This window comes from Plectrocnemia conspersa, unplaced genomic scaffold, assembly GCF_051122295.1.
Source record: "Plectrocnemia conspersa isolate PC_06_02 unplaced genomic scaffold, ASM5112229v1 ptg000014l, whole genome shotgun sequence".
Lineage (NCBI taxonomy): Eukaryota > Metazoa > Arthropoda > Insecta > Trichoptera > Polycentropodidae > Plectrocnemia > Plectrocnemia conspersa.
Genome location: NW_028277178.1, coordinates 4387435 through 4409278, shown reverse-complemented (window position 1 = coordinate 4409278; position 21844 = coordinate 4387435). Strand labels below are relative to the sequence as shown.

Below are 21844 nucleotides of genomic sequence, written 5' to 3'. Positions count from 1 at the left end.
GGATTTGACAAATCCGACCGTGTGTGGTTGTAAAAAGCACGGACGGATCTGTCTGGCGTAAACCGTGTAATTGATTATTTTTTTTACGCCGTTAGTTATTATTCTAGTACTATTGGGATAAGGCTTCATAATATGATTGTTTAATTGAAATGCATAATCACCTAAAAACACGTAAATCTGAGCTCAGACATTTTGCGTGTGTGGCGAAGCCCGGACAGATCTGTCCGGGTGTCCGTCGGGCTAATCCGTACGTGTGTGCTTGGCTATTGATTTTCAATGCGCGTTCCTTTTGCTATGACAGTAAAATTATACACTTAAAAAAATCTTTTGACACATTAAACCATAACATATTATTAGAAAAATTAAAACATATTGAAATAATAAGACCAACGCTATATTTATTAAAAAACTATTTCAATTAAGCATAAGCATTTTCCATGAAATTAGACATAATTTCTTTAAAATATTTTGCATTTAAAACCTCTAATGATTTAACAAAATTAATTAGGAATAATTGTAAAGAAATTAAAAAATATTTTTAATGAAATCATGCAACATTAATAAAAAAAAATAGTGAATAAATATATCATATCATTACATAATTGTTATTAAATATACGGACAGATTAATGCTTCCTTTATAGTAAATTTAATGTTGTAATGTTACAAGAGAGCATATAAAAGCGATATTTAAGGAAAGTTGTAATTAGGCCTTCTAATTACAAATTTCTCAAGAAATATAAATTCTCATATTCATTTTTAGATTTTCTCAATAATTCTCTAAAAATTTTGCTAAATAAAAATATATAATGTGTAATTATAATAATATATTATTTAATTTATATTTATATTATTGATAAACAGAATACTGGATGATCGTCGAAGAGAACAAACTTATTGACTAATAAGATGATTTATTTTAATGGACGCGAATAATCAAAGGATTAGAATGGATCAATCTATTTCGATTGCTTACAGAGCATCGAATTACGAATGAATTCTGGGCTCCCAGATGTATACCCAAATCTTAGATTATATTGTCAATATAGCTGTTGCAACCTTACATTTTTATACATCGAACAAGATAAAAATAAAAAACCTCTTTGGATTACAAAAAAACGGAATTTAAGTTCGTGTGGAAAGCCCCCAAACATTTATGCAAACTGCCGATTTCCACGCTAAGCATTTTTTTTTTTTTTTTTATATTACCAAAGCAAAGGTAAAGCAGATTAGAGTAGTTAAATAAATCGTAAATATTTTTTTGCCAGTAAGCTTTCAATACAGTATGCATATATTAAGGCATATGGCATGGACACACCCTTTCTTATGCAGCGGATAAAAATATTCGTACAAATTTATTTTTAACAAAGTAGGCTTTATGAAAAATTTTGGGAAATTTGCTGATTAAGAAATGAGACTTTTAGACCACACAGATGACCATGTTTGAAAGGGTCATTGTCTCAAACCCTAAACTCGCGTTAATGACTGTGACCAAAAACGATCATTTATTAAGAATGGATATAAATAACATAATAGCGTGAAGGTTTGGGAGACTTTCAGAGTAAGACAGGAGACGGTCAGAGAGGAAGACAGATGGAATCTATATTAAAAATAATATTAAATAAATAAAAATAGTTTATACAACATTACCTATAATTTTTAGCAATATAGACAATTGTAAAATAAATAATTGATCCATAATACACGAGCAAACACAAAAGCCAACAGCAACGGAAGCAATCCTTAACAATGGATGCAGAAGTCGACCCCACGATTTGCCCGGGGGGGTTTTATAATACGAACGCAGCGGCTTGACCCCAGCGCCCACCTCATCATTTAACATTGAAAATCCATAAATAAACACATCGATTAATACAATATTATATAGCGCAGTAAACACCGTGCGCTACTGCTTATTTCGGCAGGGGTGATAAAAAAATAGCCGTTATGCGGAACAAAGGTGCAGTGTTGGGTATCAATCACCTGCGATGCCAATTTATTGCGATTTAATAACATAGATTAGACGAGATTGAAAATTTCATCACTCCCCTTTATTCGCGGGTTCACCCCCCGTCGGCACTTCACCTGCCATTTAGGTATAATGCCCGATATCTAAGTCAGGTGCTAAAATCAACGGTTGCGGAATTGCCGTTTAGCGCCATTTAATAATGGAGATTCACGCCCAAACTGTGAAAAGTATAATGGGCCAATTATTTTTTTTAGTAGTAAACCGTATTAGAATCGATCATTCAAAGCTAACATTTTTTGTAATCGATGAAAGGCTCTTTTACTATCAAAATTGGTTTATTTGATTTAATCAAATATGACTTGAGAAGTGACTTTTATGTGTATGAGTTTGATGTGATTTATTTTTTTATTTTTTGTGAAAATAATAATTAAATAAATACGATATATTACTTGATTACAATTATTTTTTTGTGTTGACAAGATTATTCAGATGTAATAATCTAAATGCTTATTTCGATGACACTTTTATGACTTAAAATCATCAATACCATCATATCGAAAAGATTCAAAAAAGGTTTTTAAGATACCTTTATAAGAGAATATTTGGTTATTATTCGTTCTTATATCCCAGCGCCTTTCTTTAAGGAGTGTTGAATAGCCACAAATAATGAAGTCACCGACAGCATATTTTCAAACATTACACCACACAATCCAACTACAACGCAACAAACAAAATAGCCTCGATGATATGTTCTCCGGGTAAACGTAAAATGAAATCTCATTGATCACCATAAAAGGGACTAGCATTCCACGCACATAAATTTTCAACATAAAATTTATTTTTTCACAATCCTTAATGGAATCTTTTTAACCTGTTAACTGAATGTTTCTACGAGAACATTTTTTTGCCAAAAGAGTCGAAAGCTTTTCCAGGTTTGACAGTGAAGGGAAACGGTGGTCTCGGTGAATTTTCAGAAACAAGTCAACCAGAATATTTCCAGTATTATTTTATTTTTGTCATCAATTTCGGGTTTTCTGAAGATCTCATAAATCTATTCTCAAATTACTTGACCAATAGATATCAATTCGTCAAGTATAATAACTCTTTTTCAGAACGATATAAGACCCCTACTGGAGTACCTCAAGGATCCAATTTGGGTCCATTGTTATTTTTATTGTTCATTAATGACATAGAAACAGCAATAGAGCATTCAGATTTTTTATTATATGCAGATGACTTGAAAATTTACAAGAAAATGCATTCGATTTCTGATTCCCTCGACCTACAGGAGGATCTCAACTCTATATGGAAATGGGCTTGCTATAACCAATTGCCTTTCAGTGTAAAGAAATGTAACACAATTTAATTTTCAAGGTCGTTAACGCCGGCAAAATATTCATACCATCTAGGCGGATATTTTCTGGAAAGGTTTTCTTCAACTAAGGATTTAGGAGTTACTTTCGAAGAACGTTGGAAATTTAGCCAGCACATTGCAGAGACTCATAGCAAATCCTTAAAAATGCTCGGTTTTATCTTGAGAAATTCGCGCTACTTCAGGAATACTTTAGTATTGCGCACTCTTTATGATACTCTAGTCCGCAGCATACTAGAAACTAGCTCCATCATTTGGATCCCAGACGTAATGAATCAATGTAATGTATTGAAGATTATTTATACTTGAAGGAATACGGGTATTATCCGTTCTTGTTTCCCAATGCTTTTATTTTAAGAGCCCTGGGATACGTTTCTTTGTCGACTCGCAGAAGTGTTTATGTAATTAAACACTTCTGGAAATTGCTCAAGGGCATCGTAGACAATCCTTCAGTGCTCGAGCAGCTTCAAATGTGGGCTCCTGAAGGTGGTTATAGTTCTCGGTCGCGTCCACTATTCTTGCCTGTAAAGTCTAGAACTGGAGCACTTGCCAACTCTTCTCTGGCTAAGGCTATTCATCTGCTCAATTCTGTCCGTAGAAATATTGACATTTTCTCTTGCACATATGGAGTTTTGGTTCAGTTCTTATGGGACAATGCACACCTGTTGAGGTGATTTGTGTCTGTTGTTTTGTCTTGTTTATATTTGTATGTATTATGATATATTTATACTTTTGACTATCGTGACGCATTAGATTTGCCTGTCAGGTCACGATGGTTATAATTTTAATAAATAAATAAATAAATAATCTTTATTTTCAATATTATCACTTACAGCTCTGGCCAATTGAAAGTTTCATAGACAATATTTGACGAATTCTATTATTAAAATGCATTCTTTCCTTAAAACTTGTTCTATTGTATTTTTTTATGATCAAGTGCATCTGTGGTAATAATTTACAAGATATTTTAACTTGTAAAACCTCCTCAGTTGCACGTTAACCTCGGTTATGTAAAGACAACCCTAAAATCATGGAAAGATCTAAACAAATGTCGATCACGGTAAAATCTAAAATAATAGCATATCTCGAAGAAAATGTTTTAATTCTAGAGATAGCGCGAAGAGTAGGGTTTAGAAGTTCTGCTATTCGAAAATTTATCAAAAAATGTCGCGAAACAGGAATTCTAGATAGGGTGCAAGAAGGTGGTCAGAAGCGTATGACGTCTGCTCGAGAAGACCGCAGAATAAAGGATATCATAAAAAATATCGATTTTTCATTTTTACATTAAAAGCAAAGGTTTACCAAATAAACTTCTACGTATATAATATCTTGCAAAGTTATTTATTTTTTTAATCATACTAAAAAAACATTTTCAAAATAAATATCATATTTCCTGATTATTTAGTCTCTAGTATTTTTATTTACCAATATTTACCAATAAAAATAACCATTGTATAAACTTTATTTTAAAAAACTGTTCTTTAAAATCACTATAAAATATCTTCAGCAATTTTAAGTGCCATCAATTATAAAACCCACCTTGAATTCATAGCCCAAAATAGATAGAAAAAAGCATCTAATAATTGAGTGAATACATATTTAATATAAATAATGACGTTTTTGAGAAATCACTTACTTTGTATATTTTGTGTATGTGGATAGCACACTCGTCTGTCAAATCTTGTTTGTTGATGATGTAATTACTTCACGTTGGATAGTTCACACACTCACTAGTTAAAGCACACATAATCTAGTGTATGTATACACGAAATGTAACATTGTAAGCTTTAACTAAATCTCATAGTGTAGATAACATCTACTCGACGCTATATCGAGTTTGTTTTATTATCCGGAAAAAACTGCAATTTTGAAAGCTACCATTAACATTACAAATATTTTTATTCGCCTATAGGAAATACTTAACTCTAATATCTCAACTTTTAATGTCTTCAATAAAACAGCAAAATTAATGCGTCACTTATGTATTAAATTATTAGTTTGAAATATACAGATTTTATGAGTTATAATTTAACTCATTCCAGAAAAGAAATCAGATGCGTTTCCTATTTTACTAGACGGCAGATTATTTTTCATATCTTTTTTCTTGTTCTGCTTCTTGGTTTGTACTTCGACGTCTTCAAAATACTCGATATTCCAAAACTTGATGTCACTGTTATGCGAAAACGAGGCAATGTACTTGGCATCGTGCGATATGTCAATCCTCTCCACGTTCATCGAATGCTGCCCAACAACGCCCAAATGCTTATGAGGAAACAGATGCATGGCTCTCAAAACGCCGTCTTCGCCAGAAAATACAACAATATTTTCAGTAATTGGCACCATGCACGACACCGACTGTTTGATTCCCGGGTATTCATCGGTGTGTAATCCAAATTCACCCCAATTGAACATGTACATGCTTCCTTTAGATGAACCAGCTAATATTTTTGTCTCGTTCTTATACAGACCCAAGCATGTGAACTCCGACTCATACTCTTCGGTTTGTACGTGGATTTTTCTGAAAATATAACGCTTCAATTAACAACAGTTCCAATCACTAGACGCATCAAACTTTTATATATATGTTATAACGTAAAAGATGATTTAAACTACACTAATTTTACAGTTCAATAATTTTACATCTTATCGTCTGATTCATTTCCTTTTTTTATTGAAAGACAATGAGGTTATAAAATAAATTGCAGCATATTATGAGAGCGACGAAATGATACAAGGTATCACAATGTGGCAGGTATGATGGAAAATAGAGGGTGTGTCCTGACAGTATCAAAGTGAACAAATTACAATAATTGGCCTTTGTCTCTTCGGAAGGTACATTGTGATCTACATAATAACAGACTTCATATTCCAATAAGAACAATGTGAAGCAAGTTAGCTTGAATCAGTAATAAATTAAGCCATTTGCATGTACTTAATTATAAATTATCATTTTAGATGGAGTGCATGCATAAATATGATCATATAAGTATAGGTACAAACAACTGTAAATCGATAAATGATGTTAATAAAAAAAAAATTGGCTTTAGATTTGTTGTACAGTAGATTTACACTATTAGAAAACCTAAATATTATAAATTTATATTTGTAAAAAATGTATTAAGTAACTTTATTACTATTGTATATACTGTTTAAGTATATAAAACTATTATATTTATACATATGCACATTATAAGTATTTATAAAATACACTTAGTTATTTTTTAAATAAATTAAACATTAGTGAAATATAACACATAATTTTTGCACTGAAATTATATTAAAAAAACCTAAATAAGAACATAGGTGTAGAGTCAGAATCTTTACTGATGATACATTAAGAATGGCACAAAATAATTAATTAATTAGAAAATATGTTTTCAGTGGATATAATGGCCGAATGCAGTGAATAAATAAAGTTTCTCTAATATGGAGCAGTAAAATTTAAATTTAATTATTTGATATATTTTAACTGGCTTAAATAGTGATAATATAATCCTCTGAAAAATACACATTTACTGTAAAAGTTGCAAATCGTTTATTTGCTGTCTAAACGCAAACTTCTGTCCGAATGAAAATTCTAAAATTAACTAATATAAGAAATATATTTTTACTAGTAGAAATATATATCTACCAGTGAAAATGTATTAGGATATAATTTTACTAAAACAGTTAATAAACTTATAGTTATCCCAGTAAAAATATATCTTTGCTGAAAAATACACATTCACCGTAACATATACAAAAATAAAAGTATCAACATTTAAACCCATTTCGAGTGATTTAAATTAGAAGAGGTTATTTTTGTGCTAAAATGTTTTTATTATATACAGTGGTGGTGCCTTGATGTATTTTGAATAAATGAATATAATATTGCAGAATAATAAACGTCTTCTATTTGTTTTTTGATCAGTCCTCGCGAATTTGGGACAGACAGTGTACTTTTGTATATTTGAATGATCTTTTCAAAACTAAGATAAATGTAAATATATTATTTGTATCTATATATAATTCTTGTTTTTCTATTAAGAAAAACGAAGATAGATTATGCTTTTTCGGAATTAAACTGAAAGTAGATTAAATGCTGAACAATTTTGCCCAATTATTTCTAAGTTTTTTAGGAGCAAAAACAATATTCAGAGTAAAAGTAATTAGAGCAATAAGCTTCACAACGACACAAATGCAGCTAAATTAATAAAATTAGAATGTTAGACCTGAAGATGTTGTTAGAATGACCATATTATGCTAAATGCACCGTTCCCACTCGATCACCAAAGTTAAACAGCATTGAGCTTGGTCAGTACTTGGATATGTGACCAATTGAGAACACCACCAAATGTCATTGGCTATAATGTGACAAGTTAATCACTTATCTATCCAAATAACAAAAAAAACAGATTACGAAATCAAAAAGAAAATAGGAGAGTTGTAGATCTGATCTATTATTATTATTATTGAAGAAAAAAAATAAAATGGCAAAAACGCCAAACTGCTTCTAGAAATGAGATAAGAACTGTTTTAAAAAATGTAGTCACTTGCGAATGAAAATTTCGGTGAGTCGTCTAAATATGAGAAGTTTTTGTTTTGAGAACACCTTTCTTACAGTAAATGCCAGTTAATGGTTTTGAGCCACGGTTAGGCAGTGATAGTTAACTCGTTGCCCAGAGAGTACCGCAAACCAGAGTGCCCATGACCTTGGGCCCAACACCCGGGCTTCGCCCTTAACTTGTCGAGTCTCCAGTCCTAAGATAGAAAGTTGTTCCTCATAACAAAGCCGAGCATCTTGTAAGATATCACAGACATCGTGTATGTGTAGAGAGAACCTCTACTTGCTCTCAAAAGTGATTCCGAGATCTTTAGTAGAAGTCTCTCTAGCCAAAACGTTGCCACCGAGATTGTAGGAATAAACTGATGGCGAACGGGATTGAGAAAATGAGTTGAATTTCTGCATCAAGAGATTTTGTTACCGTTTTGGTGAAAGACAGAAGGTTAGTAACAGTGGAACAGGCGGGTCGAAACACGTGCTGTTGGTCCAGCAAAACTTGCCGAAAGTAATTAAAGACATATCTATGAATAATTATTTCAAGCAATTTAGCAAGAGCTGACAACACTACTGGTCTATAATTCTTTATGCACAATTTATCACCATTTATATGAATAGGGGTGACTTGTGCATTTCCAAAGATCAGTAAATGACGACGTCTTGAGAATTAGATCAAAAATGCGTTTTAGAAGAGCAGAGAGACTAGCTTCGCAACCCTTCACAATAAAATCGGGAATCAAATCAGGCCCAGAAGAATGCGCCTCGTCTTCAATTTCCTAAAGCCGTATTTAAGATCCGAGTACTCAGTCCCAAAACCAAGAACAAGGAAAAGGAAGCGACTGAGCAGAAGGCGAAAAATATTCCTCGAAAACAGAATGAAAATATTGTGCAAACCCATCAGCAATACTTTGTGAACCGTCCAATGTTTTATTGTCGAAGTTCATCATTTTCGTCATTGACTGAGCAGTGCGTTTAGTGTTAATGAATTTTCAGAGCCCTTTAGGATCATTAATTATTTGTTTTTGGCAACTTTTGTAATAATTGCGATCACAGGAAATTATCAAACACTTAACACGCGCTCTTAATGAACGAAATTCCTCAAGAGCAGACGGATGTCCCGATCTCTTCCATAACTTATGGAAGGCGTGCTCTCTTTTTAACAATGAAATTATCTCAGTAGAAAACCATCTAGGATATGTCACGTCAAGCACAATCCTTATCAAGTAGTATTCTTATCAATATAATCCCTACTTTGTACTAATTCCTCCTCATATATGATTTTGCAAAATTCTTTCCCAGATTGATTTTCAGAACACATTCCCGTAACAATGAATTGTATTTTTCCAACAGATGGACTAAATTCTAATAAAATCTGTTTCCAGTTGATTTGGGAGTGATCACATAGAGCCAAATTCTGTTTAGCTAGGGATCTTTCTTAATTATTAGTTCTTAAAACTTATGATATTTAACTTAAAATAATAAAAGATTAATTTCATAAAAAATAAATATCATAAAACTATGTAGTAATGGAAATAGGCTATTTAGGCATGACAATAGAAAAAATTGTTTGAAGTTACGAACGGATTTAGACAAAAATGCTGCTTTCAATAATGGAAAAAGGTAATTAAGACACGTTCAGGTTGTCATTCGCATATTCAATACATTGTAATACATATAATGTATTGAATATGACTCAATCTGCCTCATATGTATGAGTTTGAATAAAAGATACATCTATTTGTTATATACATCATAGACAAAGATGTCCGATAATAGACAAAGTATTAAAATAAAATCTTATGTAAGAAAGCATCTGGATTCTAAATCAACAAAGATAAAATAAATTTTCTAATGAGTACTACAGATGACTGCTTCTTATTCTCTGAATATTCGAGAAACTGAACAACTTTAGATAGTTTACATTAATTCAAATGGAAATAAAACCCAAACTCGTCGCCGAAAATAGATAACTTCAGAACAAAAATCTTATAAGAGTGATTGTAATCCGATTAGAACTAGTAATTACTAGAAACATTAAATTTTTCTCACAAGTATTATCCAAATACATATGAACAATTTTTAAGAATTTTGGAAGGCTTGAAATTTATTTTTTCATATGACTCAACAATACTGACCTGGCATTCATGTTTATTGTGCTCAAAGCACCGTCTCCACTTGAGCATACCAAGTATTTTTTCGCAGCATTGGTAATCATGTCCGATATATAATCTGAGCCTAACGATAGTGAAAAAATGGGTTGGTCACGTCCATCACGTAAATCCCACATTTTCACAGTACCATCATCATCACCTAGAAGTTAATATCATGAAAAATATAATAATTAGCTTAGAAAATATAAATTAATTGAAATAATAAACATACCTGTCACTAATGTACTCTCGGATATAGATTTAACAGAATATATAGGTACACTATGAGACTTGTTATAAGTACGTATCGTTTTCGTTTGTTGCATATCGAAAATCAAAATGCTTTTATCCTAAAAATCAATAATATAAGTAGAAGAATAATGATAAAAATAAATAAATTATAAATTAAGACATTACCTTAGATACACTGTACAGATATTCTCCGTTCGGATTAAATTCAACACCTCGGCAAGCCTTATTATGAAATTCTTTATTAAAGATCAATTCATTCTCGCCTTCTTCCTTGTATCTATACAGCAAGACTTTTCCGTCCATCAATCCGGTTGCCAGTAAGTCGTTTTCAGGATGAAAAGAAATATCTACGATAGACTCTTGAACGTCAATATCAGCAGGATGATCGCGAACTTTTTGTTTCGCTGTCTTAATCGCTTTCACCAGTTCATCTTCATCGTCTTCCATTTTCTCGGTGACTGCTTCGGGTCTTGTGTCACTATCGGCGTCATCTGAATCATCTATTAAAGTAAAGACAACAATTAAACACATTTGAGATTTTATATAAAAATGTTGTATAGTAAAAATGCACACCATCTTCATTATCGAGAAATTCATCTATAGAATCGTCAGAATCGGAGTCAAACGAACCGTTCGACTCACTGTCGTCGCCTTCCTGCACAATATCAAGCACGTCTTCTCCGTCGCCCATGCTTTTGTTGTTAAGAACCATATCTGTAAGAAAAATATTTCACAATCTGTGTTATATTACTATAAATAATTTCATCTAAAATTCATACAACAATAAAATAACAATAATTCTTCAACTTTTTAATGCAGTAAAAATACGATACTCGATGTAAATAAACAATAAAAAATCTTGCGGTGTTTTGTCGTTGGAATTTTCCACTGCTATAAATTTACATTGCGAACAATCCGATCTAATCCTACATTTTACACGTTGGATATTGTATTATTTGCATGATGAAATATGTGTTACTATATTAATTAACTATTTAAAGCCGAACATACTGAAGTGTGCGTAGTACGACGACTTAACCTCAATATGACGGGCGACGCACGTCAACACTGGGTGACGTTGGTCTAAATAACTGTTTTAGTGACACTTGTCTTAAGCTCCTTAATGTTGTCCAAGTATTACTTTTATTGTATATAACAAGATAAAATATAAAACCTAAAAATAAAACACATTATTTTACCAATATGGCAGGAGTGCTTTTCTGCATTTTCTGTTTCTCTAACGGGAACGTTGTTGAGTAAATCAGTCAATAAAGCTGAAATTTTTGCTAACCGATATCTGATGTTCAGAAGTGACCGGGGTACGCAACAACCGCATGCGCTCAGCATGAAGATTAAAATGGTAACACACCACCGAAGAGTACATTTTATTCGCGATTGCCTAATTAAACAGAGAACAGCTGTATGTGTGTTTGGTATATTTTCCGTCAACGCAGGCACGTGAAGTGAGTGATGTCTATTTTCACACTTTAATATCTGACAGTATGACAAAAATATAATCCGCTCACCCCAGATTGACTTCGCCCGTTCATTGTTTAATGTTTATAAAAATAAGCCTAATGTAATTTTAACGAACATGTATGCTAATTGCGATGACGTCGCAAAAAGCAATTATATTTTTGTTAAAGACTAATATAATTTATCCAATATGGTTCTTGAAAGAGGTAATTACAATGCTTAGAAGGAAACATGTCATATATAAAATTTAAAAATGAACAGGAAACTGTCTCATCTACGAAAAATTTCGTTCTCTGTGATCGCGCACAAAGTTTATTATTTGCAATTGCCATCGAAACTTAATTTCGGATTGGGATTGTAAAAAATTGTAGATCCAAGAAAATTCTGAAAATTAGTTAGCTCAAAACGCCCACTCCTTCCATTCATCGATGAGTTATAACAACATAAATTTTGAAGGTTCTGAAGAAATTGCCGACAAGATTGGTAAATATTTTTACATTTGGATTTTATTGCTAATTACGATGAGACACATCGTTCATGGTAAACTTTTTTAGTTTGGTTGATATGGAATACGGATTTACCAAGCCGAAGTCCTTTTTTTTCTCTTGCGAAAATCTCTGACAAAGCGATATAGTATAAGCGCGTGAAAGTTAAAGAAGGAAATATCAGTATGTATTGATATTTTTTTTAAATCTCACCTTATTTATATGTGTTACATTCATTATAAATAGTAAAAATATCATATATGGATAAAGAATATTTAAAATCGAATTTATAAAAACATTGTAGTGAAAATGTTTATACCATATATTTTAAGTTTATTTTTAATTTTGTGAAATGATTTTATTTGCATAATGTAGCAAAGACGCCGCGAATTGACGTATGAAGATATATTTAGCCGCTGGCAACACCGATCGCGTGTCAAGAGAGGAGTGTTGTCGTCGCGGCCCGCAACCATGACCATGGGAGATGAGAGTCCTGTGGCTTCCCTCGTCCTACCGGTCCTTATCAGACCAGTTCTCACTCAGGTATTATCATCTCACCTATACTTACGTACGCATACCTCGCGTTACTATTGCTTTGCACGCAAGTCATATTAATTATCTCCAAATCTCGTTTTACCTAATCGTCTTTAATTATCATCAAACTTTATAAGATGTGCGTCATTACACCTTAGTATATTCTTACTGTCACTTGTTTGCCGCTTAGTTTATAGCAGTGTCCTTCACAGTTATTATTTAACACACTACTGATTTAGTAATCAAAGTGCAAGGTGAAACTAGTTCTGTTTCGGTTTTCACTTTGTATGATGATTGACTAGTTGGACAATAGTAGTATTGCCTTCGTTGCTATAGATTCGATAGAATAACAGATCATTTCAAAATTGTTCAAACACTCGACAGCTCATTATCATGACTACCTTATAGAACCCAACGGTCTGAACATTAACGAAAATCAACGGTTAAATTAGCACATTTACAAATATAATCAAACGTTACGCAGCTTAAAATAAAATAAAACCTAAACTAGTCTGCCGAGTTATATGGTAGCGATTGGTAAATGTCCTTTAGTCATTTGAAGAAACTACAGAATTCTAAATTTTAAATCAAAATCATCCCTTAATGAAAACGTAACTTCCAAGGTGACAATTTGTGGAGGACTGTCCTATAATTACAACGATACGTACAACAATGCTTATTTTATACAATGCAAAAAGTATATAAAAGGTTCTAGAGATTTTATACTTCGGTAATTGATGGCTCTCCAAAGACTGTATTGCTATTACAAATCCCACAAATTAAAATCACCAGTGCAAATAATCCTCTTATCCTAAAATATCAAGAATCTATCGAAAAAATTCTATTAACCCTTTGCGCATTTTTCTGTTTTACATTTGTAAATTTGATTAATCTATTACTTACCCCAATGGTACGTTTCATTAGTAATAATATTTTATGAAAATCATAAATTTATTATTTATTTTAGTGGGAAAATAAATATAAAAGAAAAAAAATCGTGAAAATTACGAATATATTACGTATGCACTGTTTTATTTATTTTTGTTTATTTTTACTATTAAATTTTTGTAATTTCAATATAATTATTTATTATCTCGATGGTACATATATTTATCAATGATATTTTAATATCATTCATTTTTGGTGAGAAAAATACGTATAATACACAATCTAAATCTCTTTTAAGTGTTTCTTGGAATCGATACCATCAGAATCACAGATATTCTTGAAGATTTTAGACCCAAAATGGAAGTAAATGTTGAAAATAATTACGAAAATCATATTTCATATCATATTTTTAATTACTGTATCGAATAAATTTATTCGATTTTGTATTTTTCAAGTAAAACTTTTTCTTTCGACAAAAGTCCGGCTTCATAAAATAATCATAAGTTGATAAATTGAGACGTAAATAAAAAAAATTAAAATGTTGAGAAAAACTGTATTTGCTTTATTTATAAATATAATATAGTGATTAAATATAATACAATAAATAATAAATAATCATAAGTTGATAAAAGTGAGACGTAAATAAAAAAACTCATAATAAAATGTTAAAACCACTGAATTTGCTTCATCAACAAAAATAATATTGTAAATAAAAATGATAATAAATGTGAGATGTAAATAAAATAATCATAAACTGATAAAAGTTGGAAATTAATAAAAAAAAGCTTATAAAAAAATGTTATGAACCACTGAGTTTGCTTCATAAATAACTATAATACAATAAAATAAAATAATAATAAAAAAAAATTGTACAAAACAAATAAAAAATAAATTCACCCCCATGATGTATATGCTGAAAAAAGTAACTCACTAAAATGCGAAATTTCCTTTCCTAAATTATTACATAAAAACAAATTTGAAAAGCTCTAATATATTTAAAAAAACAGCTTCAAAAAAATGTAAAGTCCATCTCAAGTTCAAAGGGTTGATAGAAGACTGACTAGTACTTACATTCACAGATTTTATTTTTAACAAAAAAGTAACCAAAAACATTAGGTTCTTTTTTTGTTTTATTTTACTAAGTTTTATATAACTTAACAATAAAAATAGTAGAAAATAAAACACATAAACAAGATAAAGCAATAGAAGTGATAAGTATAAATCTCTACCAAGCGTCATGTGGCAACTGGCGAGCGTGCTTCGTTTGTTTATCATATGTAATGTAGACAAGTCGAAACACGCAAGCTTTCACTCAGGTTGGTGCAAATAGGCACATGTGCTGCATGCGAGTTTTTTTCATTCAAAAGCATGAAATGGTTAAATTAAAAATAGTAAAGTAGTAGTTAATCTTAACCCTTAATTACTCGCACAAAGAAAATTACATAACTGCTCGCATGGGGTCACAGGTGACCCCAAATTGTAGGAATAATTTTTATTATTTATTAAATATATAAGTAAATAAAACTTGTTTATTATTAAAGTGCTTTATTAATTCTATTATAATTAAAAGGAATAACATTAACTAAATATCTAATTAAACAAAAACAAGCTAAATTAAAATAATTATCAAAAATTAACAATTTATACTTATACTGAGATAAAGTTAAAATTTTAGAATATTTTTATGAACTCTCCGAATCACTTTTATTACACTGTTGACAGTATATTTGAGAGTGATCATTGCACACAAACTTTGCGTTTAGTTTTACTAGTTTTGTTTGGCAAAAAATCCTGAGGTATATCGGGTTTGTTTTTCTTGAGTGTTCCAACTAAAGTGAGCTTGTAGGGTGGATCCAATAATTCATTTGCGAGTTTCACGCTCGTATACCAATTGTCTACGGTAACATTACGGTTACTTTTTTTTATCGGCTCTACAAGACGTTTTACTATGTCATTTGGGCTGTTTGAGACTTGGTAAGGACCCGCAGGTTGTTTGCCAGAATAAACCTCAAAGGCCAGCAAATAAAATGTTTTGGAGTCTACCAATGCTTGGTTTTTTATACCGTATTTATTTGGTTTGCTTGGCATGTAAACTTTGCCTTTGAAACGGCTACGGAACCCAATCAATCTCTTTCAAAAAAGTAACGTAATTACTCGCATGGGGTCACCGCTTAAGAGCGCAGCGACACATCCTTCCACTCCCGTTCCTTGGTCGCTACAGGAATACAAACTTCGACGCGGGTTATGAAGCTAGCGGGAGCGTGGGGAATTTCGAGAAACAGCAAATGCTTCATTTTTTAATGCGAAATTGCTTTGACCCCATGCGAGTAATTAAGGGTTAATAACGCCTTTTTGCCATCAAATTCACAAATTTATGGGTGTTGCTAAAAGTGCAAAAAAAGATTATGATGATAGCTATATATATTTTTTATAAATATTTTAATGCTTATTTTCTCGTTTCAGCTTGAAAGAAACGATGTGACAGCATCTCAAACGTTAAGAACGGCACTCTCTAGGGCAGAGGCTACTCTACCCGGACTTAGCTATGATCTTGTTGCTGGAATATTACGGCGCGCTGACGTGTCCGTTAACATGAATGAAAGCATTCTCAGATTACAAGGAAGCACCACGGAAGCGGATGGTATTATTTTATTGTTTATAATAGATTATTCTAATAATATAGACATTCTGCCATATTTATGGCAATTGAAATATTTGCTCTATACCCTATGCTCTTTTACAGCTATGGAGCTCCGTTTAAATAGATCCGAAGATGCGTTCCAAGAATTGAATAAAAAGTCGGCTGCTTTGAAAAAGATCTTGAGCCGTATTCCCGATGAAATAACGGATAGAAAAACATTCCTAGAGACTATTAAGTAATTATATTTTCTTATTTTTAACGACGGTGCATTTCTTTACCTCTTTAATAGATATTTCTATATTTTTTACTGCAATTGCTTAAGATTTATTTTTTAGTATATCAAGTTCATATACTTTTTTGTATCTAGTACAAATGTGATTGTAACTTACTAATATGCTACATTTATTCCATATTTTATATACAATATAAATATATGTATGTATGTCGATCTATAGTTTTTAAGTCCAGGAACATGTTTTTATTTTGCTTTATATATTTATATTAATGTTGTTATTTTTTACAGAGAAATTGCATCGGCCATAAAGAAATTATTGGACGCTGTCAATGAAGTAGCTGGTTTTACTCCCGGAACTGGCAAACAAATGCTGGAGCAACGTAAAAGAGAATTTGTTAAATATTCCAAACGTTTCTCTAATACTTTGAAAGAATACTTCAAGGAGGGACAGTTAGTATTTGATCATTAATATTAAGACCCTACAGCAAGTATTTTCTATTGCCCGAAAATAACTTTTGTATGTGTCGATATTATATATCTTGCTGTGGGGTCTTCGTTGTTTATAATTATGAATAGAGAACTATTGAAAAATATTTTCTCTAAATAGTTTATCATTACTTTTCAGAGCGAACGCTGTTTTTGTGAGTGCGCTGTATCTCATTCATCAAACCAACCAAATAATGTTAACCGTCAAAAGCAAGTGCGAATGAGACGAAGTTGATGAATATGAAAGTTTTATTTTAACGACTTACATACCTGCATATATCAATTATAACCCAAATCTAGTGCACTTTTTATAAACTATTATTAGTGGTATTTTTAAAATTCGCAAAGTTTTATTTTTACAGATTAACAACGATTCCTAGATTTAAAATTTAAGTTTTACTTTTCTGTTGAAAATTTATTAGTAGTTAAAATCTTGTTTTAACTGTAAAGTTGTTTAGAAAAATATTTCACAGTCCAACTTGGAGGAGAAAAAAATTATAAACGACTGATTCTATGAACTTGTTGATTAATGTTTTTCATATGTATAACAGTACATTGTGTATCATATATACTTTAGGTTTGTAAGTGCCCAAAAATACATAATCCTATTTAGATGTTTATAAAGAATTTATTATAAAAAAATATTTTCCCAAAAAATAATTTCTTGTTATTCTTTTCAATTTGAAAATATAAAAAAAGTGTATAAATATACGTATATGTATGTATATCATGTAAGACTATCCTTCGTCAACGTTTTTATAGACTCGTTGAATTGCCCAAAATAACATAATGAATATACGGTGCCTTCAACATTGACTAGTGAAAAACGTTCGGTATTTCTTCAGTCGACTGATTGTTGAAATGTAATATTATTTTTAGATTATTACAAAAAACGTGCCATGACACAGTCAATATTTTTTATTTCTTTATATTCGCATTATTTCTGTTTATATATTCAAGGACTTCCGAACTTATCGAACGCTGTTGAGAATATTTAGCAAATTTTATATTTAATATAAGAAAACAGTGTTGAAAAATATTTTTGGCGAATTTCAAACGCAAAAAATGATTGGTAACTCACCAACTCCCAAATAATATCTCTATGTGTATAAATAATATGAATAATAACAATCATTTAAATTGTGCCAATTATATTATATTATTTACAATGAATATAATTGGATCTAAATATTTATTTTGGCATAAAGCATTTTATTTTAATTTTAACAATCTAAACATGTTAACTGTCTAACAGTATTAAATATAAATTGTATATAATAAAAAAAAGAACCCCAATTTTGTAAAATATAACTCACTTTGAAAGAGTTGATCGTGTATACTTTTAATTAACGATTGACTGAAGCATTTTTTTAAGAAGCTAACATTATTTACTAATACATCCTGATTTTCACGTATTACTACTATCATTTATATTGTAATTGTTAATAATGATTAGGTCAGGTTGTAAACCTAATAGTAGTTAGCACAATAGTTAAAAAAAGACTCTTGTTTAATGGTGGTGGTTCTAGTTTAGGCTGTACATAGTCAGTTAGTATATTATTATCGATATGACTGTAAAAGTATTCCACTTATATTTATAATAATAAAATGTTTACGTTGACCATTATTGTTTTGAATACACACGTCACACCGTCGCGGCATAGCGAACACTATTATTGCGATAATCGGCTATTTCAGATTCAAATGAATACAAATTAATTTACGTGTGCAATGTGCATGTTTATACATCGTATAAATTAAATTAGTTAGTAAAATTGTTACAAATTGCAGAGTATGTAAATTTTTGCAATAGAATGTATGTAGTAAAATGTTACATCAGTTAAACACATTACCTTTTAACGGTACAAGAAGTTTATTTTTAAAACTATAATTAAATTCTTAAAGTTCATTTCCGAATCACCAAGGCTCACGTGATTGTTACTGTCCAAGTCAGCTAGAATTGTATTTTTGTAAAGATAATTTTGATGCAGACTAAGGATGTTAATTTATAAACACTAGCTTTAGCTAACCAACTATGCACTTAAAGAGATGAATTTCAAAGAAATGAAGCAGTTACAAAGAAAATCAAATAAGTAAAATTGTACTGAGTGAAGGAGAAGCACAAGGTGTATAGGGCGGATTCCCAATCTCACCTAAGGAAGTATTGTTCCCCTACTCAAACTGATGCGAAGAACCTATCATGATAGTGAGCTTTTCAGATCTGATGAAAGAGTAACCTCGTTCTCCCTTCAATGTTCAGACTCCTACAAATCTGATTTATTTGAGTCATGCCTATTTGTATACGTGTTTGGCCCAAACCAAGTAGGAAACTTCGCTCAGTTTGCTAACCATAAAACCTCTGAATCAAATCATTACCTGCGACGAAAGGTGGATTTTATATAACAACCGGAAAATCTGAACAATGGCTGAAAACAGATGAAGCACTCGTATAGACTTAATTACAAATGTTGATTAAAAAAGTTAAAATATTAAAATATGGTTGAACAATTTTCTCAATTTATATGGTATAGATACGTGATGCGTCGCTTATCTTTTAAGTCTTCCTGAAGATCAAGTTCAATTCTTTGATATTAAATTTTGCTGTATTTCTGGTGTTCTAAGTTTATATCTGTATTTTCATCGGTGTTAGCTCCACTTGATTTGATTTTGAGCTGAATTATTATCTTTTCAAAGGCAAAAATGATGTATAGCAGCGTTCTGGCTAATATATGATTGAGGAAACGGGAAGAGATCAACGTCTAATTTGGGGCGGAACTGTAATCTTAGAATAAATCTGATATCTTATTATACTATTCTAACTTTGTTAAATAATGCATTTGATTTGGATTGTTAAAGTTCAGCAACAGCATAATTTGTACTTGCTCGCTCGCTCGGCTTGTAAGGGATGCACATTGTTTCGTTATCTTCACCGGCACGATAGATCCTGTTTTAGCGTTAATTGATTTCAAGTGCTCTTATTTCTTTACGCTCAAAATCAAAGCTTAGTCACATAGATTAGACACATTGCTACGTTTTTATAAGGTTAAACTATCGTTTAATTAAAGTTCTTCATAGTTTATCAATTTATTGAAGTTTTCAACATGAGATTCGTGTCAAATCGTTCATATAGTTGTTGGGACCACGTACATTGGTGATACCGACGTGATGATCTCGCGTAAAACCTTCAAACACACTTTGTGCAAAATATTATTATGGAGTCAGATATATCAGCAAATGAAGACGCAGCCACAACAGCTTCGAGCTATTCTCCGAAGTTGCAAAGCTTCAGCGTACAGAGTTTCGAACATGTCCAACTGCTTCGAACATGTGCAACTGCACTGCTTCAACGGAACGTTTCTTCCATGCGCCAATACACACTACGCACCAGGATCATCATGCACACTCCATTTAATAAACACATAATTTTACGTTTACGCCGATATGCTGCGCATTAAGACCAGACTATAAATTCTGCAGGAGTTCCACGCCTCACTCCCTAGCTTACCTTCGCAATTCTAAACTGCTAGGGTGGTACAGTGGGGACCACGTACATAGGTAAGAAAAACTCTCGTTGGACATGTATAGGTTGATCCAATTCAAGTTTCCAATGTTGGCAGCACTGTAAATCAGACAACTGTCAATAATCACGCGTTTTCCAAGTGTTAGTTTGCCACAACACATTTACGAAATGGATCGCTTAACCACTGCTTAACGCGCTAAAATTGTTCAATTGCTTTACAGAAAGAACAATTCTGTACCAACTGTGTATCAAATTTTATGGGAAAATTATGGTAAATTTCATTGTTCTACGGAGCGAAAAATTCGCAACGTAGTGAAATATAGTACGTATTGACTTGTCGACTGACCATCGTCAATCAGCAAGTCAATGCGTACATTAAATGTTTTAAACGTTCAAAGATATCATTAAATTTGTTTATTCATTTAATAAGTTGCATCATCTTTATAATATATACATGCTATTACTCGTTTGTTAGTACAGCTCAAATTGATTTGGGTCATGCCTGTTGTGAATTTTATTAAGACCAAGAGATGCTTGGCCCAAACCAAGTGCGGTAAGCTCCCGCCCGGTCTTTCTTATACTGCTGACTTCCTTACTGCGCGGACGCGGTATTGAGCCTAAGTATAATGTTACGCAGACGTAAAATGCCCACAAAAGCCACTGGTTTTTATGTTGTGGCCAAGTTTTTATTTTTTATAAAATAAAAATAAAATAGTTTTGAAATTCGATATATCTGTGTTGTTTCAGTCGATGATAAGCTCTCGGGTATTGGAAGTCGAAAGCGAAGTACTTAGTAGTTAAGTCAAACTCTGATGTCTGAATGTTTCAGAAGGAAGTGTCGTAAGTTCGCTATGTTCGCGCTAATAAATTCTTTTGGAGATAGGGAAGATGCTTGACCTTTTTATATTCTCGCCTTCGGTCCAATGCGATGATTTGGGGTGGAAACAGAATGTTGTTGTATATTAATTTTTCTATATTAATGACTATTATATTAACCCCTTGCAATCCAATATTTTTTCTTATTGAATCCACTGTGGTCTAATTTATTTCATCACAACAATTAAGCTTCCATCACTTATTTAGGGTATTGCCATGTACCCGTTCCAAATGTTGAAAGTACTACCTGAAAAAAAACACCCAAGAATGCAATGACATAAGAAAGAATGTTTCGCTCTATCTTTGTAAATGGTATTTAGTTAATTGTTCACTATTATATAATAATTCACACTACACCAATGATTCTCAACATATTTTTAATCGCAAGGAATTTATTGTTTTTATTATTACTTTGGTATAT

At 31.6% G+C, this 21844-nt stretch overlaps 2 protein-coding genes across 4 annotated transcripts; one reads left to right on the top strand and one right to left on the bottom strand.

Annotated features, from left to right (window-relative positions):
* Positions 1-5306: 5306 nt before the first annotated feature.
* LOC148226019 (WD repeat-containing protein 55 homolog) lies at positions 5307-11375 on the bottom strand. 2 transcript variants are annotated; one of them, XM_088203199.1, is made up of 6 exons: positions 11090-11375; positions 10856-10996; positions 10448-10782; positions 10263-10380; positions 10016-10190; positions 5307-5858 (listed from the first exon to the last, which is right to left on the bottom strand). In XM_088203199.1, the coding sequence occupies exons 2-6, from the start codon at positions 10992-10994 to the stop codon at positions 5369-5371; spliced, it is 1257 nt and encodes a 418-aa protein (XP_088059325.1). In that variant the 5' UTR covers positions 10995-10996; positions 11090-11375; the 3' UTR covers positions 5307-5368. The 2 variants fall into 2 exon arrangements, with proteins under 2 accessions (XP_088059325.1, XP_088059324.1); XM_088203198.1 differs by having other exon boundaries at positions 11294-11375.
* A 1286-nt stretch (positions 11376-12661) lies between these two features.
* On the top strand, positions 12662-18649 carry Ccm3 (programmed cell death protein 10 Ccm3). Of its 2 annotated transcripts, none has more exons than XM_088203982.1 (5): positions 12662-12786; positions 16129-16306; positions 16409-16541; positions 16830-16991; positions 17167-18649. In XM_088203982.1, the coding sequence occupies exons 1-5, from the start codon at positions 12715-12717 to the stop codon at positions 17249-17251; spliced, it is 630 nt and encodes a 209-aa protein (XP_088060108.1). In that variant the 5' UTR covers positions 12662-12714; the 3' UTR covers positions 17252-18649. The 2 variants fall into 2 exon arrangements, with proteins under 2 accessions (XP_088060108.1, XP_088060107.1); XM_088203981.1 differs by having other exon boundaries at positions 17149-18649.
* The last annotated feature ends 3195 nt before the right edge of the window (positions 18650-21844 follow it).

Excerpts from the sequence above, each read along its gene's own strand:
- LOC148226019 (XM_088203199.1), bottom strand. The coding sequence starts at position 10,994 with ATGGTTCTTAACAACAAAAGCATGGGCGACGGAGAAGACGTGCTTGAT. Across the intron at positions 10,381-10,447 it reads ATCTGTACAGTGTATCTAAG|GATAAAAGCATTTTGATTTT; the intron begins GTAATGTCTTAA and ends ATTGATTTTTAG. Across the intron at positions 10,191-10,262 it reads CGAGAGTACATTAGTGACAG|GTGATGATGATGGTACTGTG; the intron begins GTATGTTTATTA and ends ATTAACTTCTAG.
- Ccm3 (XM_088203981.1), top strand. The coding sequence starts at position 12,715 with ATGACCATGGGAGATGAGAGTCCTGTGGCTTCCCTCGTCCTACCGGTC. Across the intron at positions 16,307-16,408 it reads AAGCACCACGGAAGCGGATG|CTATGGAGCTCCGTTTAAAT; the intron begins GTATTATTTTAT and ends GCTCTTTTACAG. Across the intron at positions 16,542-16,829 it reads ACATTCCTAGAGACTATTAA|AGAAATTGCATCGGCCATAA; the intron begins GTAATTATATTT and ends TATTTTTTACAG.